The sequence below is a fragment of the Penicillium longicatenatum genome, assembly GCF_028827895.1.
Source record: "Penicillium longicatenatum strain IBT 33135 chromosome Unknown contig_2_segment0_segment0, whole genome shotgun sequence".
NCBI classification, from domain to species: Eukaryota; Fungi; Ascomycota; class Eurotiomycetes; order Eurotiales; family Aspergillaceae; genus Penicillium; species Penicillium longicatenatum.
In genome coordinates this window covers 1,712,011-1,735,847 of record NW_026643120.1, presented here as the reverse complement: position 1 = coordinate 1,735,847, position 23,837 = coordinate 1,712,011, and the positions used below count along the sequence as shown (strand labels likewise).

General features: G+C 48.5%; 8 protein-coding genes across 8 annotated transcripts; 5 read left to right on the top strand and 3 right to left on the bottom strand.

Moving 5' to 3' along the window:
• Nucleotides 1–396: 396 nt before the first annotated feature.
• N7484_003166 (uncharacterized protein) lies at nt 397–2,234 on the top strand (the record flags this gene model as incomplete). The annotated part of the gene is made up of 5 exons (XM_057113586.1): nt 397–636; nt 704–747; nt 829–1,279; nt 1,347–2,023; nt 2,084–2,234. 5 exons carry the CDS (start codon nt 397–399, stop codon nt 2,232–2,234), a joined length of 1,563 nt encoding a protein of 520 aa, XP_056973726.1.
• A 756-nt stretch (nt 2,235–2,990) lies between these two features.
• Nucleotides 2,991–4,625, bottom strand: N7484_003165 (uncharacterized protein; the record flags this gene model as incomplete). Its single annotated transcript, XM_057113585.1, has 1 exon — nt 2,991–4,625. One exon carries the CDS (start codon nt 4,623–4,625, stop codon nt 2,991–2,993), a length of 1,635 nt encoding a protein of 544 aa, XP_056973725.1.
• A 1,756-nt stretch (nt 4,626–6,381) lies between these two features.
• N7484_003164 (Efg1 domain-containing protein) lies at nt 6,382–7,421 on the bottom strand (the record flags this gene model as incomplete). Its single annotated transcript, XM_057113584.1, has 2 exons — nt 6,382–6,980; nt 7,043–7,421. 2 exons carry the CDS (start codon nt 7,419–7,421, stop codon nt 6,382–6,384), a joined length of 978 nt encoding a protein of 325 aa, XP_056973724.1.
• A 239-nt stretch (nt 7,422–7,660) lies between these two features.
• N7484_003163 (uncharacterized protein) lies at nt 7,661–10,736 on the top strand (the record flags this gene model as incomplete). Its single annotated transcript, XM_057113583.1, has 3 exons — nt 7,661–8,210; nt 8,267–9,265; nt 9,316–10,736. 3 exons carry the CDS (start codon nt 7,661–7,663, stop codon nt 10,734–10,736), a joined length of 2,970 nt encoding a protein of 989 aa, XP_056973723.1.
• A 472-nt stretch (nt 10,737–11,208) lies between these two features.
• On the top strand, nt 11,209–12,289 carry N7484_003162 (tRNA 2'-phosphotransferase; the record flags this gene model as incomplete). Its single annotated transcript, XM_057113582.1, has 2 exons — nt 11,209–11,373; nt 11,444–12,289. 2 exons carry the CDS (start codon nt 11,209–11,211, stop codon nt 12,287–12,289), a joined length of 1,011 nt encoding a protein of 336 aa, XP_056973722.1.
• Nucleotides 12,290–14,967: 2,678 nt separating this feature from the next.
• On the top strand, nt 14,968–16,035 carry N7484_003161 (intradiol ring-cleavage dioxygenase; the record flags this gene model as incomplete). The annotated part of the gene is made up of 4 exons (XM_057113581.1): nt 14,968–15,215; nt 15,293–15,657; nt 15,717–15,784; nt 15,838–16,035. The coding sequence occupies 4 exons, from the start codon at nt 14,968–14,970 to the stop codon at nt 16,033–16,035; spliced, it is 879 nt and encodes a 292-aa protein (XP_056973721.1).
• A 234-nt stretch (nt 16,036–16,269) lies between these two features.
• On the bottom strand, nt 16,270–17,147 carry N7484_003160 (alpha/beta fold hydrolase; the record flags this gene model as incomplete). Its single annotated transcript, XM_057113580.1, has 2 exons — nt 16,270–16,637; nt 16,712–17,147. The coding sequence occupies 2 exons, from the start codon at nt 17,145–17,147 to the stop codon at nt 16,270–16,272; spliced, it is 804 nt and encodes a 267-aa protein (XP_056973720.1).
• A 4,432-nt stretch (nt 17,148–21,579) lies between these two features.
• Nucleotides 21,580–23,752, top strand: N7484_003159 (HET domain-containing protein; the record flags this gene model as incomplete). Its single annotated transcript, XM_057113579.1, has 2 exons — nt 21,580–21,847; nt 21,906–23,752. 2 exons carry the CDS (start codon nt 21,580–21,582, stop codon nt 23,750–23,752), a joined length of 2,115 nt encoding a protein of 704 aa, XP_056973719.1.
• Nucleotides 23,753–23,837: the final 85 nt, after the last annotated feature.

Genomic DNA, 23,837 nt, shown 5'->3' with positions numbered 1-23,837 from the left:
TACCAGATTGACTTGCCATCAAGTATTCAAGTAATTGATGGCTATGGTGATACTAAACGAGGGACAACCTCGCTGATTGCTCCCCACGCCCCACCTTAAAAAGTCTTATCCGTCTGGACCACGAACCCATCAAAGTCCCCTGGAATCCCCACTAAATGGGTCTCGCCCAGTTTGGATGGGTTAAACATCTTGCTTCATTGGTCAGGATTCGCCCCATTACCAATGTTTTATGCGTCAGTGTGCACAACCTTGCGTGAACCCAAGGAAGCGGAGTACCCCAGGAGGGTACGTTTTAGACCTGGGGTTAGAACTGGGGAATTTCTTCCCAATCCCCCAGATCATTCCCAACCGCCAGCCAGACGGAAGACATCCTGACGCAGAAAACGTCTGTCGGCCATGACCATTTTCAAGGAGCAACCACCGTCAAGCCGTGACGGTGAAAATAATAACTCGAAATATGACATCGACTTTGTGGAAAGCGCGGCATTCACTGGCAATGGGCCGCATTTTTCGATTGCACAGTCACGACTGTCCAAATCACACCGTGATTATTTGATGGAGCGTCATGGTACTTTGGAGCTTGATCCTCTGCCTACGATGGACCCTGCAGACCCTTATAACTGGCCCGAATGGAAGGTTAGTACCAGATGAAGCAGGACAATGAAAATTTGCAAGGATCACACTGACCGGACTCTGACTGCAGAAAATGGCCAATCTTATACTCGTGGCCTTCCATGCCTGTATGGGGTAAGCATGCATCCTGTTACCCTTTTTTGAATTCAATAATTGCTTTGGAAATCAAACTAACGGCTTCTGTGTGTGAATCAGTACATTTGCCGCCGCCGGAATTATCCCAGCTTATTCCGATATTGTTAAACTATACGGTGTCTCCAACCAGCAAGCCAGTTACCTGACATCCCTCCAAATTGCGGTATTGGGTGGTGCACCACTTTTCTGGAAGCCCTTGTCCCACCGCTACGGTCGTCGTCCTATCTTCCTTCTATCCCTGATTCTCAGTCTGGTGTGCAATATAGGATGTGCGGAGAGCACTACTTACAGTGCGACTGCAGCCTGTCGAGCTCTTTCGGCATTTTTTATCGCCCCCGCCTCTGCTATTGGTAGTGCCGTGGTGATGGAAACGACGTTTAAAAAAGATCGGGCCCGGTACATGGGCATCTGGACACTTATGATTACATTAGGCGTTCCGCTTGGACCATTCATTTTCGGATTTGTGGCATACCGAGTTGGTTATGAGTGGATTTACTGGGTTCTCGCAATGGTCAGTTTCACCTGGATATCTTTCTGCGATTAGAAGAGCATATGCTAACTTTGACTTGGCGGGCTAGATCAACGGAGGCCAATTCATTTTGTATCTTTTCTTCGGACCAGAAACCCGCTACGTGGACAGCGGCGAGGATATGGAGGGATCGGTCTTCAAGAGAGAATACCTTTCTGTCCGTCGTATCGACCCTACCCCCTTCACCTTATACGAGTTCGTCAAGCCATTGACCATGCTCACACACACATTTATCTTACTCCCCACATGCGCCTACGCCATGGTCTTCCTCTTCAGCAACATCATGATAACAGTCGAGATTCCGGCCCTTCTGCAATCGAAATTCGACCTCAACACCGAACAAGTCGGACTCCAGTTCCTGGGTTTGATCATTGGATCTGTGATAGGCGAGCAGATTGGAGGTGGCTTATCAGATTACTGGATGCGCATGCGCACAAAGCGAACAAATAACAAAGCGGAACCCGAGTTCCGTCTATGGCTCAGCTACTTTGGTTACGCACTTGCCTGTATCGGCTTGATTCTTTTCCTTGTCTGCACGCAGGAAGCCACCGCTGGCCACTGGATCGTGTCCCCTATTATCGGTACCGGGATTGCTGCTGCGGGAAGTCAGATTGTGACTACCGTCATGGTTACTTATGCGGTTGATTGTCTTCCCCAGGAGGCGGCGAGTGTGGGTGTGTTCATCACTTTTGTTCGCCAGATTTGGGGCTTCCTTGGTCCGTTTTGGTATGACCTCTTTCTTCTTGGGATGTGGGAATAAATGCAAGTTACTAACTATCAATTCAGGTTTACGCCCATGTTTAATAATGTCGGGGTGGCGGCCAGTTCGGGTATCGTTTGTGGTATGATTATTGCTGTCAGCGTGCTTCCCACCATTGTGCTGCAACTGCGTGGTCATGTCTGGCGGCGGAAGTTGGAGGATGTGGCTTATGAATGAGAATGATTACTCATGTCAAGGAGGGAACCTGATTGACTGACTTGACGATATGTCGTGTGCTTCATGAAAATAGAAGAGGGGATTCATATAGACTTAGACTTATAGAACAGCTTTTGATTGTATTTAAGATATAGAAGATCCATGAATTTTGTTTAGCGCGCAATGCTTATCAAAGGACGAGGGAAGCTGAACGAGGTGGCATTGTGGTGAAGGATATCGACTGAGCCGCCTTTTGTTACCTAGGAATGAAATCTTAGTGGAAACCCCTACTCGAATAAAGCGAGGTCATACACTCTTGAATACCTGGAAAGCCAGAAAAATCAAAACAGCATTCTGTCTGCAATGCAATTATGCTACGCTAGATATGATTAGGGAGGTGTTCAACCATCGTGTTCAATCATCCTTCCATTCCACCATTCCAGTATCAATTCCGTTCTCAATCCCCTCTTTTTTTTTGTTTTCAATTTACATTTATCAAAAAAAGACTTGCACCGATATTAAACCATAAGAAAATTTCTGAGGCTCAATTGCAAAGGTCAAGCCGCGCTCACAAGTCAATCTGATTTCTCAATGCCTTCACGGTAAGGTCAAAGTGAACCCAGACAGAAAATGCAGAATCGCAAAAACGAGCTGGGAAATCAAAACTGAGAATGACCAAGGCAACAAGAACGGAAACTCAAAGAAATTCCCACTTCGCAGGAGCCTGGGGATTCAAAACCGGTATCGATACTTTCTCTCTTCGTCGCCCTGCTCGTCTCACTCCTCAGTCAATTTAGTCTCCAAAACTCCCTCTTCAGCGGCCATGTCAGTAATAGCTGTCTCTGAAGCTGAGGTCTGCGCGTCTGGATCGGTTTCATTTTTCGTTTCCTCGGATTCTGGACCGGTGTCGCCATCATCCTCCTGGTCTATGGCCGTGTCTTCGGTGTTCTGAGGTGCGTGGCCCGAAGTAGTCTTGACGGCATCGTCATCCTGACGTTGCGAGGTGGAAGGACCGCTGGCATCCGTTTCAGGTAATTGGGGTATATCCTTTTCCTGGGCTTCAGTCGTCTTGATGAGCTTGGCAATCTTAAGGCTCTTAGTAGTCTCCGTAGCTTCTTTGGCAATCTCATGGTGCTGAGAAGCGGGCATTTCATTCAGGGAGGTCTCCTCGGGCTCGGTGATATCGAGTGCCTTGATTTGAGCAGTTTCCTCATGCATGACCTCGTCGGTGATTTCATCCGTGATGAGCTCGGTGATCTCCGTGTCACCTTCTACCTCCCCGTCCATATCGACCATTTCCTTGCTCTTGTTGTCCTCAGCCTCATTCATGGGCTCCGTGATGTCAGTGTCACCCTCTACCACGTCTTCCATATTGTCTTCAGCTGGTGTCTTGATGTTGTCCTCAGTCTCGTCCATGAAGCCCGAAAAATCGGTTTCGATGCCACTCTCTACTTCTTCTTCCGCATCATCCCCAACCTCCTCTTCGGCTTCTGCAGGTTCGTCATCACCATAGATCATTGGGTTGCGCTCATTGGTATAGTGAACCTTCGACACAGCATCCCAATCAAAATCCTGGATTCGATGTTTGGTAAACCACAGCTTCCCCATCTGCATTGCTCGAGACCCATCCGCTGCGTTGGGCCCAACCTTAGTCGAGTAGCCCTGCACACGGTAGATAGGCGTGATCATAAAACCTCCTTTGCTATCCCTTGGCACAACAGACCCATCAAAGTGCTTATTAGAAACGACGTCACGGGCCACTGGAGACTTCTCCATGCCTTTCTCACATTCCTTTGCACTCTTCATCTTGTGGGTGAGCATCTGACGTTCTGCCCTTCGATCCAGCGAAATCGCAGATCCAGGCGCAACGACGGGCCCGATGGTCCAGATGGGGTATTCCCTCATCGTTGTCTGGTGCTTCCCGTGTAGCTTCCATCCAATCCAGTCTGCATGCTTCCTTCCACAGAGGATATAATATCCTTTGTAAACCGGGAAGAAGGGGAGCCCATGGGCCCAGACGATGGGACCTACACCCGAGGGAACGCGATCAGGATCGATATCGCCACGGGGCTGGAAGTCGTACGGGTAATCTCTGCCACGCACATTTGACTTTAGGAATTTGGTGGCGAAGTAGACGAGTTCGTCACTGAGGCGAGTGTATGGGGGCGGGAAAACATGCTTGCCATTTTGGATGACGACTTCTGTCGCGAGCTTGAGGGACTTCTCGGAGTCCGCTTCAGGTTCGACGGGATCTTGGTCGTCCCTGCTCCAAAATGTATCTGGGGTTTTCTCTTCATGGGCTTGGAGAAGTGCGAGGCATTGATCACGGTGGTTTTTAAGCTCGTTGGTATAGAGTTGGATGGATGACTTGGAACATGCCATTGGCCCGTCTTTGATGCCTCGACCAGCCATGCTGAAAGGTTGAGAGAAGGACAAATGTGAAAAAGTTTTTTAGTCAAGGTGGGTGTTGGTCAAGCTTGAGCTCGGTGATTTGGCGAGAGTCCAAGTGATGCTCAAAGACGAATATGGTGATCGAAATCTTAGTGCTCACTGATAGACGGACAATTCAATTGAGGGAAGAGATCTTTCTGAATTGTAGATTTGATCGTCACTGATAAGCCACAAGAATTCTCAGTAGTGGTTGTTGGTAAGTTTTTCGAAGACCTAGGTAGACGATCAGCAAGAGCAACGAGATTTGTATAATGGTCAAAAGGAAGTTCAAAGTGAAGCGAAAGATGATCTCAAAGCAATAAGAAGGGAAGCTTGAAATTTTGCAACAAGTTTGAAGTGAGTTGTCAAGAGTCAAGTCCAAGTGTTGACATACGAACGAACTTCAATCAAGAATGAGATACCTGGAGCCGTAGAAGATTGCAAGATGGCAAAGAAGCGAGCAACCACAGAAAGAAAGAAGAGGAGCTTGGGATAGAAAATTCTCCACGAGAAATAAACTTACCTTGGAGTCTGCGATAGTGGAGAAGAAGGAGAATGAAGAAGAGCTCCGATAGAGAAATACTATGAGAGAACGACAACTTGGAGTCTTCGATGGTAATGAAGGACCTCTGGATCAAGAAGGAGAAAAAGCTCGGAGAATTTGGTCAAAGTGAGAAAACCCTTAGAATTTGCAGTGATTAAGAAGATGTTAAAGTAGAAAGATACTATGGAAGACAGGCGACCTTAGACAGATATCCCGAAGAGAGATATAAAAAATACATATAAAAAATGGTAAATTGTTACTCTCGTTCTACCTTGTCGATGTACCCTCGAGAATACCATGAATCTAAGACCAAAAACCGTAGGAGAATTTGCTTTGCTTTGATTCTTCAACGCATTATCTCTTGGGTTAAGATCAGTTAGATATAGACGCTCCTTGTTCAACCAATCCTCCAGTGTCCTCGACCCATTCCTATGTGACTTTAGCAGTGCCACGCGCTTTATCCTGTTGAAAAATCCTGGGAGAGTAATATGTATTTGATGAACTTCCGCGGGCATGAATCAACGACTGTCTTTCACCGAGCCCAATAGGGGGTGGAGTCATAAGGAGTTTCCCCGCCCTGAGAGAGAGAAGAGGGCACACTAAGCTGATATCGAAACTGACAACTATCTAGTGAAGCTCATCATCATTACTACAGCAGCAATTTTCCTTCGGGAGATTAATTTACCCATCCAAGGGAAGTTCCTTAAGCAATATTTCAGGCAAATTCTTTATATCATCACCGTTGTTATAGTTCCAACTTCTTAGTGGCCTACTTAGTAATCTCCTGGGCGACCTACTGCAATGGTCGCCACTGCCCTCCGAATGTCTGGAAAACCCCTCGAAGACGGATTTTTACGCGGTCAAGTATTGGTGCTATCATTAAATCATATGATCGATGTGAGCATTGACGTGACCAGCAGTGGACTCAATATCCTTTTGCCTTGCATGGCCAAGGTTTGTCCCACGATTTTAATGGACTGGTAATCCTTCACGAGTCGGGGAAAAATGGTCAGTCTTTTTGACAGAATGTATATGTTTATACATTGGCAAGTCGGGCCTAGATCGAAGGAAGTATTTTGCCATGCCTATTTGCAGGTTCATATTTGCAGGTCGATTTCAAGTTGTTCATACAATGCAAATTCGGATATCAGGTAGAGAAAAACCAGGCGCCAGACCCCATACATGCTATGTCGATTACTCTTCGAAGAATCCGCCATCACTATCATCCCCAGCACCAGCGGGTTGAACGGGTGCCACATCTTGCAGGCGATCTCTCTCGCGGCCGTAGTAGTTCTTCTGGTCCCGCCTACCGTTCGGCACAGAGTTCGCAGCAGCACGTCTTTCCCTTCTCGAGCCATACTGAGCTTCATTGAACTCTTCCTTTTTGGGTTTCTTTTCCTTGACTTCTTGTGCTGGCTTCTCAGAGACGGTGATGGGCTTGCCATCGAATCCAATGTTCAACTTGCCCTCGCGAAGACGGTCAATGGTGTTATCTGCCATACACTTCTCCACGACCGCCCAAAGCGGGGGCTTGGCCTCTTTGTCTTGGTTCTTCTGGTCTTTGGCGTCTGCTTCTGACCCTGACTCTGCACCGGCTTCTTTTGAGGACTTCTCTTGCGACTTCGGGTAGAGCGAAATGTATTTCTCGGTGAGGGGGTAATAGATAGTGTAGTTGAGGCTAACCCGAGCCTCGTGGATCTTTTGTTGAAGGCGGGCTTTCTGTTTCGAGTCGAGTTCTTGGTCTTTTTCGCGACGGAGGAGTTTGTTCAGATTCTTGCTTGCAGTTTTGCGATCTAGTGAGGGACAGTAGTTAGCGATCGAACGATTAGACTGAGATTAGCTGGACTTCGCGTACCCAGGAAGCGAACAAAGTGGTATTTCTTGATCAAGTGCGATCGATCGCGCCGCGCTGTTTCGTCCGCCAGATCCTGCTCATATCCTGCGAGGGCTCGCTCTTGAACAATCCGGGCATCTACGGGCAGAGTGCCTTTATTGAGAAGACGCTTAACATCCCGGATGCGCCTCTTAAGCTCGTTGATTGATGTAAAATCCTTGTCCCGCGGGGTAGATTTGCTCTTGGGGTTGCCGGTCTCGTGGTTTCCGGACCCCTCGAGTTGCATGTCTTCGTCGCTGTCGGCATGGCGATGCTGCTTTTTGCGAGGCACCGAGTCCTCTGAGTCATGGTGACTCTTGCGCTTGGAGGAATCTCCACGGGTGCGTCGAGAGTCAGACATTGTTGGTTGATTGTCGAGACTGTCGTTTTGGAGAAAAAAAAAGTTACAGCTCGATTCGGCGCAACCATCGGCCCGTGCACCCCAGATCGTCGCAGCCAATGAGCGCCCGGCCGATCGGACATGACGATTAGCCTCTCCCCTCGTTCTCCCGCATTCAACGCGTTGACGCGAGGCTGCGGCCTCCAGTGAAGAAGAATTGAGAAGCTAGTTGGCTCCTCTGAGGGGCGCGCATATACAGCATGGAGTCCGCCATTCGCTGGTCACCGACCTCGACCGCCGCGGAGCAACGCTTTCTCTCCGTCGACGTCACAGGGAAAGCGTTTCGCCTATGCAGAATAACGGGGTTCGATGGCAGAAATATACAACATGAAGTCCTCTCTCATCTCAAAGATGTCCCTCTCTTCCGAGCATTCGACTGGTCTATATCCAACGAGAACCTTATCGCGGTGGGCCAGTCATCCGGCGAAGCTACTATTCTACGACTTGACGCCGACCAGAAGGAATCGCTTTCCTTTCCAGTCCGAAACCAGCGCTATTGTAACGCAGTAGCATTCAGTGCACATGGGCTTGTGGCATCGGGTCTGGATCGCGTGCGCAATGACTTCTGCTTGAACATCTGGGATGTCAACCAGCGACTTGGTCCTACCGGCGCTACCAAGGGGTTTCACGAACCTTTGAGAAAGCTGGCTAGCTCCGAGCCTATAACAAGTATCAAATTTTTCCGAGATCAACCGGATACACTAGTGACGGGAGTGAAGGGGCAATTTGTTCGAATATATGATTTACGAGGTTCGTGTTGCCTGGGCGTTGCAACACTTGTCACCCTATGCTAATTGATGCTCCAGAGGGACCTGGGAATCCATCCCTACAATTCCCGACTCGCTGTGTCCATAATTTAGCGATTGACTGGCTTGACGAGAACTATATCGCTTCTTGCGTGGCATCCAACGAGAGCACTGTCTGCGTCTGGGATCGGCGCGTCGGAACTCGTTTGACATCACCCTCTATAGGCTCTTCTGCGACAAATTCTGAGTCAATTCAGAATTCTTCTGTCCTGCAGCTCAAGAATGTCTTCGACCCCAAGAGCTCGATTTGGAGTTTGCGCTTCTCCAAAACTAACCGTGGATCCTTGGGTGCATTGTCCAGCACTGGCCATTTGAAAACATTCCAAATCGCCAAAGATCATTTATCAGAAGAATATCGCTCTTCCATTGACGAGACACTCGGTCAAGGCTCTTTTAGAAACTACCCAGAGCCGGTCCATACAAAACACATACGAGATGTCGCCACTCCATTTGACCATCCCATTCGTGGGTATGCAGAAAAGGACCGGGTGGTAGCCTTTGACTTTTTGAACCTCAGTATCTCTTCACAACCTAGTGCTATTGCTATCGATGGCAATGGAATCCCACAAATCATTACAGGACGACCGCCATGTTCCCCTGTGGCTCTATCATCACAAGGGACATTGGCCTGTGGTATTGCCTCCCCTGAATCAGATCTCAGGTCTATACGCCCTCTTTCTGAACAGATCTCCCCAATTTCTGAACTTGTTGGAAACATCAGGTCACGCGTACTGTCTAGCTCTAAAAACACTAGAATCGATGAACCGAACTTGTTTGCTTCCGACGCAATGACCTCTGAATCTGTACCGAGTCGAGAAGGTCGGGAACGTGAATTGTCTCTAGGTACATTTGGGACTCTTCTCACTGCAAAGGAGGCTTTAACGCTCTCTACGCTGAGCCGGTTCCGGTGTAAGGAGGGGTATCTATTTGACGAAGCGCGAAATCGACAAATCGTAGCAGACGATGCTGCTCTTCAAGATCTTTGGGGCTGGATTGAAAGTAAGCTGCTTGGTATCCCTTCAGAAAATCTGTACTAATGCGCGTGTTAGGAGCTCGATCTGACTCGTCGGAGATGGCTATGGTGGTAAATGGTTTAGACTTGAATTATCTTGGTGTGAGCAATGTGTGGCATAATGATCTCGGTTCGTCTCTTCCTCTTTTGCCATTTACTTCACAACAACTAATGAACGGTGTAGGTCATGGTTTCGAAAAACGTCGCGTCGGCTCGAAGGGAGACGATGCAAACCTTGCAGCCGAGGCAATCATTCAGCTAGCCGCACAATTGAGTTTACCAGAGACTAGAGGCTGTGAGACTGCACATCCTGAGCACCGCCGACTGTGCCTTCGCCTTTGTGGTGCAGCTCAATCACACCAAGAACTGGAGGATTTAGTGACGACCCTCTGTGCCGAGGGTCAACATACCAAAGCCGCTGCATTGGCCGTCTTCCAAGATGAGCCAAAACTCGCATACCTAGGACTTCGAGGCAATGAACCCAAACAAGCCCATAAAATGCTAGCTATGGCAATTGCTGGTTCTGCGAAGGGAGACAACAGTGCAGATTGGGAAGAGACCTGCGCCGAGATCTCGAAGGAACTTACTGACCCGTATGCACGCGCGATTCTTGCTCTTGTAAGCAAAGGCGACTGGCATGCAGTCATCAAGGAGACTACACTTCCTTTAAAATACCGCGTCGAGGTTGCATTGCGCTGGCTCCCGGATGACGAGCTGAGCGAATACCTGAAAGATGCCACCACAGAAGCAATGCAAGCAGGTGACATTGAGGGTGTGGTGCTAACTGGATTAGGCCATCTGGCCATGGGCCTGTTTCAGTCATATATCGACAAGTTTAACGATATTCAGACTCCTGTACTTGCCATGAGCCATACCGTACCCCGAATCATCAGCAATGCCACCTATATTGCCAAGTTTGAAGCCTGGCGCGAGACCTATCGCAGGCAAATGAACTCTTGGAAACTCCAACTTGAAAGAGCCCGCTTCGACGTCGGCTCTCGTCAATTCGCCGTTACTGTCGACGGGCGCAAACTCATCCCTGCACCGCCACAACAGGTCAGTCTGACCTGCAACTACTGCACGCGTCCCCTCACGCAACACGACTCCTCTTCCCAAATCTCTCCATCCACTGCGATGGAAACCGTCCATCCAACTGTGGGCAATCCTCTCGGCTCTGCAAGTATGTCTGGAACAGTCTGTCCCCGTTGCGGTCGCCACATGCCTCGTTGTGGTGTCTGCACACTGTGGCTTGGCTCTCCAGACCCACTATCCCGCTCAGGTATTGCTGCTGATGCGGAATCCAATTCGCATAAAGCCAGTGAGGCCGAGGTCATGCGGCGATTTGTGGTATTTTGTATTCATTGTAATCATGGATTCCATGCGCATCACGCACGCGACTGGTTTACGCGGCACAAGGTGTGTCCTGTGGCCGAATGTAGCTGTATCTGCGATCGATAACGATCTCTGGAGAGGATTCTTGCGTTTTGTTTTGTTTGAAGGATATACCCATTGATCCAGTTCAACTATAGAGTGGAATGATATATAGTCCACTATACCTGATCCCTTGCAGACAGTAGAAGATAAAGTTTAACTAAGATGCACTTAAGTATATATTCACAGCTCGCAGAAATCCATAGACCCTGGAGGACAAGGGAATTAAATATCATGGACATCACAACAGAGTTTTCTATGTTCCAATTTCAATCCAGTAGAGGTCCAGGCAACTGTGTAAATCAACGTGAATCATCGTGAGTCATCTTATGCCCTGGTGTTCCGTGCTCCCTAGACTTGTGTTGTATGACTCCGATCCACTGCGGCTCTGACTTTGCCCCGCAGCAATATTTTAAAGCTCCGCAAATTTCGACAAGCTCCCCGCACCGCAAAAAGCAGCTCCCGGTCAACATTCACCACATCGTTCAAGCAACAAATTATGGCTGGAGACAAGGATAAGCGCAGTCGTGGCCAGGGTCGAGGAGGTCAAGGGCAGTCCCGCGACGTGCAAATTTCCAAGGCACTGAGTCTGCTACTTCGACATGCAGCCGAGAAAGAAGGACTCAAAATGAACGCGCAGGGCTACGCAAACGTGGCAGATGTGGTATGTCCCCTCTATTCCGGGCTTGCGGATCCATTATACCTGCTTGTGACTAACAAAAGTGCCTCTGCAGCTACAATGGCGGAAGCTGAAATCCATCAAATGCACCTTCGACGAGATCAAACATGCCGTTGACTCCTCCGACAAAAAGCGCTTCGCTCTGCTCCATATCCCTTCCTCGCAGCCTTCCGAATCTACAACAAAAGCGACTACAACACCCGGATCAGAATCCGCCCAGGAAAGCGAGTCTGTTGGCAATGCCGCCGTCCTGGAAACACCTATCACAAGCGAAGAACAAGCCGATACAACGCAACAGGCACTTTCCGCGAACGATGCCAACCCAGCTAACTACCTCATTCGTGCATCGCAGGGCCACAGTATCAAAAGTGTGGACGCGGCTTCATTCCTTGAACCCCTTTCTCTGGACGATGAATCTAAGCTTCCGGAGACGGTAGTGCACGGAACTTTCTATGGTTCATGGCCACTAATCCTACAGTCGGGTGGTCTGCGCTGCATGAATCGTAACCACGTGCACTTCGCGACGGGTCCATCCGTCGAATCCGTGCTTGCGGCTCAGCAGGAGGATAAAGAGTCTTCGCAGGGACGCGCAGACAAGACTGTGATTTCGGGGATGCGTTGGGATGCACAAGTTTTGATCTACATTGATCTTCGCAAAGCGCTGAAAGCTGGATGTCCTTTCTGGCGCAGTGAGAATGGGGTCATCCTGAGTGAGGGATTGCCGGTTTCTGGCGCTGGAGATGATGCAGCTGGGAATGCGCAGAGAGTTGTGCCGGTGGACTTCTTTGATGTTGTGGTTGAGCGGAAGGCTCAGATGGGCAAGATTTGGGAGAAGGGGCAGGTCTTACAAGAGTTGCCGGCTCATTTGATGAACAAGGGGACGCCGAAGAATAAACGGTGATCGATATCTATCCCTGTCTATAAACGATTATGTCTGCTGCACTTTAGATAACATCAGTACTGCATATGCTATCATTTCGAATTTCCCGTCGCATGAGAGCTAAACCAAAATATCATCCAAATTGGTTCAGTATCTCAACTGGGCAAGCAGCGTTCCATTGCTTGACTATCGGTTAAGTGACTTTCCCCGTCTTGTATGGCTGACTCATCCATGGCGTATAACGTATTTCACTACCGAGCGGAACACCCGGTCGGCCGGAACACCCCAACTGAATTATAATAATCAAACTAGTATAATTCAACCAGAACAACGTAATATTGAATATCTAAGCTATTTAATTAAATTTGGACAATGTGTTCTCTTATGACCCTGGATATTGCACTCTGAGCATCTTGGTGGCGCCCTAGGTCGTCGTTCTTGTGCTTCTGGTTGACCGGTTGGCTGGTCGAATGGAGGTTCAAATTGAGCATTTCTATCATTTTGAACCAATTGTCTAAGCTCAGCGACAGAAAGGCCTTCTGGAGCTGCTATCTGGAGCTTAGAACGTGCTTTTTTTGCTTAATTTTCTCGTGTCCAGCGCGCAAAAGCTCGTTTTCTCGAGCTAGAAAAGCGGTTGTTTGCATCGTGATTTGACACGCTTTAAGCACCTGATCTATAGCAGAATTCAATGGGCTTGGTGGGCTCTTAGACCGTTCTTTTAAGAGCTTTTTGATTGAAGAAGCTTGCTTTTGAAGCTGCTTATAATTTGATGGTGTCTTAGGCTCCTATATGCTGCTGCTTTGGCTATCTCGAGATGGTGGTGGTGTAGGCGTATGGAGTCGAATATTGAGCTTTGAAATCACTCGATTTGGGTCATATGGGACTAAGCCAGTTGCTGAGAAGCTATTTTTGATTGTTTCCGCCTTAAAAGCTTCATTTCGAGCGGTCGGATAAGCGTTAAGAAAGTCCAATTTATCGATATGGTTCCGACCACACCGCATAATATCCTCGACGCACTTCCTATACGCACGCTTTAAGACCGCAAAACAACCTACATCAAGAGGTTGTAAAAGATGTGATGAGTGCGGTGGCATATAGATTGGAATTATATGATTTTGAGAGCAAATCTCGTCGAATTTTAGAGTTAAATGGCTTCTATGACCATTAAGAACCAGAAGTCAATATGTTCCCTTTATTCTTAAGGAAGTCGATGGAATAAAGACCTTTTCAAGCTAGCGAAGTCCAATTTCGTCGGACGTCTATCTATTTAGACTAACTTAAAATTACTAGTCATCTAGAAGCATATCAGCCCAGCCTCTAATTATCATTTTACCCTTAAAGATAATTATTAAAGGAAGGCTATATCCAGACGCGCCTATACACTCAATCGAGGTTACCCATTCGCGATTTCCAGGCTATAAAAGAGGGCGTCGACCATAATATTCCGCTCGCGTAACGACTTTTACGGTCGCAGTTAAGCCCATTACGAAGCCTATCTCGTCGAAGTTATAGATATCGTCGGAAACGATCCCATAGTCATGGATCATCTTTTGAACTAGGTTAAACTAGTTCTGGATGGTTTTAGGGTCCTCGTACTTTACACGCTTATAATTATAGCGTCTTAAAAACCTTGTATCGAGCTCTAGGTGTCGTTTAACGAACTTTGTGACCCAATTCTTGCCAACAGTTTGAACTAGGGTCGTTCCGCGTGTCTCGAGTAAGAGATTGGCCATTTCTTGCACCATAGAAGGTCGTGGTGCCGCTCCACGTATATCCATAGAGATCACCTAATTCTTTAACGAATTCTCCTCGATTTCAGTCAATTTGAACGAATTTGCGCGTAAATCGACGCGATTTTGACGTCCATGAAGGCGGGCGTATAACGTCGTATGCGGGATGTCATATATGCGTGCTGCTTCGCGAATCGACAATTTTTCCTGCTTATTAATAGCCTGAATAGCAAGCAAGATACGCCCCTCTTGTTCTGTCAATTTTTGACGATTTTAAGAGCGGATTGGTGGCATGGTGGTTAGTTGAAGATAGAAGGTCTAATTAATTGACGCGTTTTGGTTGGGGTGTTCCGGCCGACCGGGTGTTCCGCTCGGTAGTGAAATACGTTATAGCTCTATAGACTATAGGTATTTAAGAACAGAATTAAATTTAGGCGCATATCATCCGTAATGGATGAGCTATAGAATCTCTATACAGTAAAATCCCCCTTTTCGCCAATCAAACCCTTGCCACATCCGAACTGCGGGGGAATCGGAAGTGTACTCTGCACCTCTGCAGGTAACTCGGCACGCCCGATCCGAAGCCAGCACCAGCAGGGACATCCGACGCCGCCCCGACTCCAACATCCGAACCCGCCCCGACCCAATCATGCCATCAGCGCCGCCGTTATGCGGGGTCACTCTCGAATGAGCATCGACTCGTTGGTCAAGTGCATCTGGGGGACCCGGAATTAAGTCCAAGATCCGTGCATTGCCGCTCCAAAGTCTACAATTCCCGTCGGATCTTGTGATAATTAAATACTGCAGCTCAGCAGCAGCGTGCCGCATATATTTTTCTTTAGCTTACCTCTGCGACATAAAAGAACCCGTTACACGAACCCCAAGTCTAACCCTGTTTTGACTTCGTTTCTCACTCACGACTGCGACGTCAAAACCGACACCGAAGCTTAACTCCAATTTCAGTTCACCATGGCGACACACCGATTCGACCCCAATTTCACCGACAATGTTATTAACTCTATGGGTCCGAAGACCTCACCGCGCCTGCGCCAGCTCATGACTGGATTAATCCGCCATGTACACGACTTTGCGCGCGAGAATGAGCTGACCGTTGATGAGTGGATGGCCGGTGTCAAGCTGCTCAACTGGGCCGGACAGATGAGCGACGATAAGCGCAATGAGGGGCAACTGGTCTGCGACGTGATCGGACTTGAATCGTAAGCCACACCATATTAATCCGCGCGGCCACGTGTATTTCGCAATTAAAGTTCATTTACTGACTCGGTCGCATTAGGCTTGTGGATGAGATTACTTTTACTTTGGCTGATGAGGCTAAGGATGCGCCTACCGCCACTGCTATTCTTGGGCCGTTCTTCCGTGCGGATACCCCATACCGTGCGAACGGCGCCGATATCGTCGTGACTAAGCCCAAGGACGGCGAGATGGCCTTCATGCACGGCCGCGTTGTGGATTTTGCTACTCAGAAGCCTCTCGTTGGTGCCATCGTCGAGGTGTGGCAGGCTTCAACAAATGGATTGTATGAGCAGCAGGACTCTGAGCAAGTTGAATTCAACTTGCGCGGCAAGTTCAAGACCGATGCTGATGGGCGGTACTACTTCTACTGCTTGCGGCCGACACCTTACCCTGTTCCTGGCGATGGTCAGTGATGGTTCCCTTTTCGTTTCATTAGTCAAATCGAAGCTGACATGTTTGTTTAGGGCCCGCTGGAAAGTTGTTGGAGCTTATGGACCGCCACCCCTTCCGCCCTGCTCATATTCACATTATGGTATGCCTGAACTCCACTGATGTGAGGAAATTCCCACTAATTTTTCATATTAGGCTACTTGCGACGGCTACCGTCCTCTTACTACCCAGATCTTTGACCGCAAGGACAAGTACCTGGACAACGACTCCGTGTTTGCAGTGAAGGACTCGCTGGTTGTAGACTTCGTCCCACGGGAGGGCGATGCCCAAGCCGGCCTTGAGCTCAACTATGACGTTAAGCTTGTGGCTGACGTACAAACCAACGGCGCATGAAACTGATTCGAAACTTGCATACAATGGCTATTTTCACCATTGCTTTCTAATTCTCTATTTTACTACAAGCGTTCTCGGCACATATTCAAGTTATTCGCAATATTGAAATTTCAATAAATGTAATTGCTGCCATTCATAAGGTGTCAGTTCTTGCTTAAATGCTTCAGATATAAGAAGAACAAAAGTGGAAATAAGCATCTATGACGTATTATCTATTGTAGCTAGCTACGCAAGTTAAACAACAATTCCATCTGCAAATTGCGCAATGAGCGAGCCAACCTCATCAGCTGCTTCAATACAATGCCAGTGTCCTACACCCTTCAGCACTTCAAGTGACTTGCTCTTGCTCGAGACATTCCGGTAGATATGCTCGCATCCCTCCATGGACGCAGACTTATCCTCCTCACCAGCAATAAGCAGGAACGGCGCCTGCACGGCAGCATAGTCAGCGGGCTGAGCGGTAGAGATAGCCCGACAAAGTGCCGCATATCCCTTGGGATCCTGACCAAGCAGCAGCTCTCGGATAAATGCCTTGTGAAGTGGGGTGCTGCGGGATCCGACGGCCACGGATGGGATAGAATTGGCCATGGATTCCATACCAGCTGGAGATAAAGTCAGTAATTCCGTATTCAAATAGTACCAATGATGCATATTCAAAGTCAAAGGCAATACGTACTCTCAAGAACTGTCTCCGATCGTTTGCTCATAACCGTTACTAACATCTCAGACGGGTGCGTCGGCCCAATCGCCACAACACCCAATACCCGATCCGGGTACCGAGATCCTATCTCCGTGACTGTCAATCCACCCATAGAGTGACCGACCACGACAGCCTTGGAGACCTTCAGCTCATCCAGAACAGCGATGGCATCAGCTGCGATACCCGGAATAGAAACCGGGTCGTTGGTGTATGTTGAGCGGGCGGAGCCGTATGTATCGATAGTGATACAGCGGTGCTTAGATGTCAAATGCGGGATAACAGGGAAGTAATAATTTTGCGAAGATCCCAGGCCGTGAATGAAAAGGAAAGTAAGGCCAGTCGGGGTTGGCGGACCACTAGGGTGGGAGTCGGAATAGTGAAGACTGTGGGTGTTGGCTTTGACGAAAGGCATTGTGGGAATTGGTTTAACAGATTGGGGTTTAAAGGGAGAAGGGAAGGAAAGCTGGGGGAGCTCAGTTCTTAAATCAGATCTATAAACAGCTGTTAACTAAGCGTATCGGACCGACATGATGTTCTATGGTGGGGCTGCTCTCTTCCGACTCGCCGTTAACCCGCTCAGGTAGAGTTGAGAATGACGGTATATTTCATCACGGTCTGCAATCGACTGGCGAATTAAGGTTTTTAAGGTTATATGCTTGATGGCTTGCTACACTTTCATGACTATCCGAAGATTCTGCTTGAGATTGAATACGTAGGCCATGCCCAGATATTATGGGAGAATCAATAGATCATATATCTGTATCAATAGACCCAGCCGCTTTTCCTGTTAGCTAAGCGAAGCAAAACCGGATCCTGCGGACCGTGACAGGGCTTTGAACGGCACAAATATTGCAAGCCGCGAAGTTTGGAAAAAAAAAAAGGCAAAAATAAACTCCGATAGGGGGAATCGAACCCCCGGCTGTCGTGTGAGAGACGACGATGTTAGCCACTACACCATATCGGACTGGTATACTGAATTACCACTTTAGGCATACTATGACCCAAAAGAAGCTTAGTGTGAGTATTTTTGGTTTAGCGTCATATGTCCTTCAGCCGCACCGTGCGTGGTGGTATATAGTATCCTGGCCTCCCTTTTTGCAGTCAACGTCTTATAGTTGCTTTTTTGCGCTGCTTTTTTTTCACTCTGCAGGCTAGACAGTTTCGCTATCGAACCGAATCACCGAGCTCTTGAGCTCCGCCACCTCCTTTTCCCAGCGACCCGTCATCACCTCTGTTCGACTTTGCGTCGCTCTTCCTGCCTTTTAGGCTTCACCTCATTACAGACCAGGTGCGGTCTCCTACACCCCGACACTGGCCCACGGATTCCCCGATTCCATGCGAATATTCGTCTGCCAGCCGTTGATCTCGTGATCCGCGCGTCTTTCACTCGCTCTAGACAATCACCTACTCCGGGAAACGGATCTACGCATCCAGCGCAGCATACAAAGAATGGAACCTTAAGGTCGTGCCACATTTAGGCGATAGCGTTTGCTTCAATTCCACAATGAGGTTGGCCTGGCTCTAACGTGTCTTGTTTGACCGATACAACTGTCCTAGCCGCGATTCCTTCGGCCAGTGGATACCGAGTCCCCAAATTTCACGACACGGACAGTCTATGCCCTAACTCCGTGATTTCCTCTAGGCTTAGATTGCAAGAATACTACGAATACACCTACTGTTAGGCAGCGGACAAGATGTCGTACCCCTTCGCCTATTCGTTTTTGTTACGGTCGTTCAGGAGATCTGCACAGGCCTGGCCTCCAGTCACCTAGTTCACATTATCAACGTAACCATCGATCGGATCCTAGGACTTATAATTACTTAGAATAAACACTGTTGTATCTTGGAGTGCTCCCTTTGGAGAATAATGTCAGCGCTCTGCATTGAAGTAAAACAAACCAGATGATTCTATGCATGGTTCAAATTATGCATGATCTCTGACAAAGGTAAGACAAATACTCAGAGGGCTTTCTTTTTCCATCAAGCTATCACAGTACCCACTCTCTGTATTTTGTAGGAGACTACTCATGGACACTGGGACTTGGCAACTTGGGCATTGGAAATCGACGTCGGATTTATCAGACTCATAGCGCTGTGCCTGGTAGCATTCATATGCTAGCTGACTTATATCCCCAAGGCTTACCCAAGAGACACAGAATACCTCGCTACCTGGCTCGTCTTTGGGCAAACGCAAACGGGCTCATGCAATCCAAAGTGGTCTTCCCAAACAACGTTTCCCTGAAAGATCTTCCGGACTCTGTCTGCTATCGTAATATCGAACTTTTCTACCTGGGAGACTCCCAAAGCAAACGCGACGGTTTGTGCCATCATCGATTTTGTAAACTCAAAGGTCGAACGGAAGGCGCTGATAGGTAAGGTGAATTTCTTTTCATCTTAAATTTCCCTGTCTAAATCCCATATTATACACATAATGTCTCTTCATTCAAAACCTCCCTCGCTAAGCTGTCTCGTGGCGAACAAGCAGAGAAGCTGGCGCCCCAGGTTCCTAGCGCGTATCTTTCATTAATCGATCTCGATCTCTTTTAGCAACTGTATTCTAACCCAGGTCGCGGCAGTTATCATATGCCAGTCTCAGCCACGTCTCCTACGCGGTCGTGCTAGGGGCTGCTCTACTAACTATCACCTACTAGACTTGTCGAGTGGCTTGTATTAGAAGCCATAGGCTTTGTGTACAGCTTGGAGTTGATTTATTCTTTTCGTCTTCATTTACAGCTTCCAAGCACTTCAGTCCAACTGGAATGCACTTACACTTTGATAAATCCTAAAGCAGCCTTTGCGGAAGTAAGGAGGCTATCCGATATAAGATATTCAATACGATGTATATCACAGCGATCATAGCTTGCATTATCTACTCGTATCGTAATCTCCGAGAAATTCACCGATAGAGTGACCAGAGAAAGCGTAATGCCGACCAATACTTTAAACCATCAGTCATTGACCAAATAGTCGCATTCTTCTAGGCCCGAAAATAGCTTTCGTGCAATTCTTTCCGAGCAGTGAACGATGATAAAAGCACCATCGCGAGTGCGAATAATCACGTCACCCTTTGGGGCTAAAGCATTTGTCGGTCGGGCGGCCAATTACGGTCTCTAGTGGGGCGCGATCCCAACTAAAGTCGAGGCAAAGGCCATTGCTACGAGAGCCAGAGCTGCCTGCCATCTTCGAGCACGAGTGCCTATATAAATGCGCCAAGTAAGAGTAAAAAGGAGAGAATTGTTAGGATATTACGGGGGCGAAAGTATACGAGGCGGAACCAGAGCTTCACGATTCGAATACCGAGTCTTGCTTCGGTCTACTAGTTATTAGCTTGCCTTCTTAAGCCAATATCCTGCGTGTCTTACCTGATAAATTGATACTCGAGACCGAAAATGTCGTATTTTTTTCATAGTAGCAATAGAAAGAAGAATGTTGGCGAAATACAGTCAACTCCCACTTATGGTACGGCGGGTTATAGAACACTCCTGGTTATAGTACACCATCCGCTTGGATGGACCCCCTTTTTCGGGTTTTCCCATACAAAACTCTCACTTATAGAACACTCGCCTTTGTACACTCCCATTTTTGCTGTGTCGTCCACTTGGTCAGTTCTATCAACCAATCACAATGCCTGAATACTCTACAACTCTCCCGCCAAAGTGTATTAGGCTGGCCACCCAAGCACCGCCACCAAAGCTCTATATAATGAAGCACCTAATTGATAATGTTCGTAATGATAATATTGTATAATTTGATCAATTTTTAGATCATATTCGAGGAAGATGTTATTTCCAAAGATGAGACCTATGGGCATTATGTCATCCTCTCACTCAACTATTGTACCTCTCACTCATTGTACAAGATTTTCTTTGGATGGTGGGGTGTACTATAAGCGGGAGTTGACTGTAATACATTTCGTGAACAAGCGTGCCAAAATATACTTCACACACGATGGCGGGCAGACTCGATAGCCTCACAGCCGGAGTAGATCCAAGGAAAGTTTAGGGCGCAGGGATTATCCGGGGGAGCAGAGATAGTCTAGAGGCTGTCAAAGATTGGATATGGCGGGCCATCAGTAAATCTCCCAGGATCGTGATTAAATTGACCCCATCTAGTGGCCAGCCTGGAGTGTAGTTGCGACCAACGGGAACCACTACATTTTCCCCATAGAATGTAAGTCAAAAGCGGCCAGGGGTGTAACAAAAGTTGAAACACACGGAAACATGCCAGAATCTCCAAATAATCAAGTGAAAATTCCATTCCACGTGATGGGCGAGCGGAAGGATTTCAGGGTGAGAGTGGCTGCAGGCTCATGCGGCGCTATCTCACCCGGGCGTGTCCATCGCCAATTAATGATGAAACCCCCACCCCCCTCCTTGTCGGTGAAGCGCTGGTTTCCGTTAGATCAAAGAACTATTAGATCTGCGAAGTGAGGCTTTGAGGTGCGTGTATAGTTATCTGTCGAGGAACCCTGCTGCCGAGCGCGGCTAAGGACAAGGTATTGCCCCCCTCAAAACACATCTCAAATCGAATCAGTCGTTCACACCATTGACTTCTAGCTGCCCGAGGCTGGTACTTGAGAAATTGATAATATATACTCTACACGAGTCTCCTGCGGCGTGGCGTCCGGTCTGTAGACCCCATCTGTTTTGGTTCAAGGAAGTTTCATGAGTTTGCTTCAATTGCCCGCCTTTGTACCGCCGCATCTAGAATTTCTGTCATTTCCAATCCAACATGCCAATCGATAGCAACGGACGAGGTATGCTGTGTGAAGCCTGCCTAAAAGTTTTTCGCGGCCGGCAGATGCTGAGTGCCGACTCGACAGCATCTGACGACCAGGCCTCCCAATGGAATGCCAAATCCCCCAGCCCTCTCTGCAGTCCTTTCTCAAGGCCTCGGAATCGGGTTGCCCTGTCTGTTATGAGTTCCAGACTTTGATAGGAGAAGCCCGCCTAGAGATATTCTCAGATTTGTCCACATTGAACGCGTTTTCGTATTGGGTATTGGAACGCGAAGAGGGTGGCGGATATATCCTTAACCTTGCGCTTGATGACGACTACGACAAGCTCATCGCAGATCGCTTAGAGTTGGACCTCGAAGTCCTTCCACCGCATAGTATGTTGGCTAAGAAAATATTCTTGGTTTGGCAGAATTACTTATAACGCTTTCATAGTCTATGATGGACCAACGGAGAATAATTCTCTGTTCGTGGGTGATAGTACCGCTTCAGACGCAGCATGGGCTCAAGCATTCAAATGGTATCAAGAGTGTCTTTCCATGCATACTGCGTGTAAATCCAGCAGTCACTATCTACCATCAAGACTCCTTGGTCTTTCTGGGGACGACCCAGGGGTTATCAGGCTGGTAAATACGAAGGTTGAAGGAAAGGGGATAGATTGCTACGCAACACTCAGCCATTCTTGGGGCGATGCAAACATCCTCACACTCCAGTCCTCAACGCTTGATACGTTCCAGCAGGGCATCTCTCTCTCGCTACTGCCAAAAACCTTTGTAGAGGCAATTGCCGTCTCCCGCCGGTTTTCAATACCTTACCTGTGGATTGACTCGCTCTGCATCATCCAAGACTCTGTAGCTGACTGGCGAGCCGAAGCCATGTCGATGGAAGGCGTCTACAGCAACAGCAGGCTCAATATCATGGCTACCGCTTCTCAAAATAGCCACGAGGGGCTCTTCCGATCACGCGACCCGAAACACCTCGCACTCTGCATCGTCGAATCGCAATGGATTGACGCCGCGAACGGCCGATTCAGTATAGTGCAAGACGAGATGTGGCAGACAGAGATGACGGACGCGCCTCTAAACCAGCGAGGCTGGGTCCTGCAGGAACGCATCCTACCGCCGCGCGCCCTCCACTACGGCCAGCACCAGCTACTCTGGGAATGCAGGGAGTTAGACGCATGCGAGAAGTATCCAACAGGTCTGCCAAAATCACTCCGCAATGCCTTCACGGGAGTCAAGATTACCGATCCAGAGGCCTACCAGCGTTACCACTACGGCTGGCATTCCGGAGATAGTGGCAGTATTGGCAAAGGGGAACGCTTGAAGACAGCAACAGAGTATGCGTACATGCTGTGGAGTCGCTGGATTTTAGTTTACAGCAGCATGCGGTTCACTCGGTACTCGGACCGGCTCATCGCATTTAGCGGGCTCGCTAATCGGATGCGGGCCATCCTCCGAGATGAATACCTCGCGGGGCTATGGCAGTCCAGGTTTGTCGACGAGCTGCTGTGGTTTACCTTAAATGATGACTCGTTCGAGGGCGAGTCCAGGCCTTACCGGCCGCCAGACGGCGGTGCACCTAGCTGGTCATGGGCGTCCGTGACCGGAAATGTCTTCGCTGGCAGAACCTTAGAGTCTACCGGCAAGGTCTACCACCTTGATCTGAAAGCGGTCAATGTGACGCCGGTTTCCGGGAGAGATGGAGACGATAACAACAATGACACAGGCGCTATATTGGACGGCCAGGTCCGGATAAAAGGATTTCTCAAGCGAGGAACCCTACTCAAAAATGTATATCACATGCCAGAAGAAGACTATGAGGCTCCTGCGACGGTGTATCGTGTTGAGGTCGATGGGATAGAACCATTTTTCGCATTCGTCGACGAACCCATGGTGGATCGGGACACAATGAAGATTGTCGTCCTCCCTGTGCTTACGAATCTGGGGGACTCGGACTCGGATTCGGATTCGAAGGAAAAAACGCTGCATGCATTGCTGCTTCGGAGGCCAGCCGGGTTGCCTAGAGGGTTCTATGCGAGGGTAGGCTATGTGTCCGGAATAGAAAAGAAATTCTCTGGCAGCCAGCTGTGTGACTTCTTTCACGACTACCAGACTGCTACCTCCACCCAAGGAAAGGGAGGAGGCGGTGCGGGGCTTCGAAATTCGCTGCGAAAGCTGGTTCGGGCAAAAGAGCCAAGTAAATCAGGAGGCTCGTGGCCAAAGCTGGGAGACGAAAAGCTGTATCTTTCAGGTGCCTATGGGGAGGTCATCATCGTTTGAAGATCATCTAAATGAAGACCTTACAAGCATGAAAGGACTCCAGGTCGTCCGCAATTCTTGTCTTGGCTGCTCACCCTCATATCAT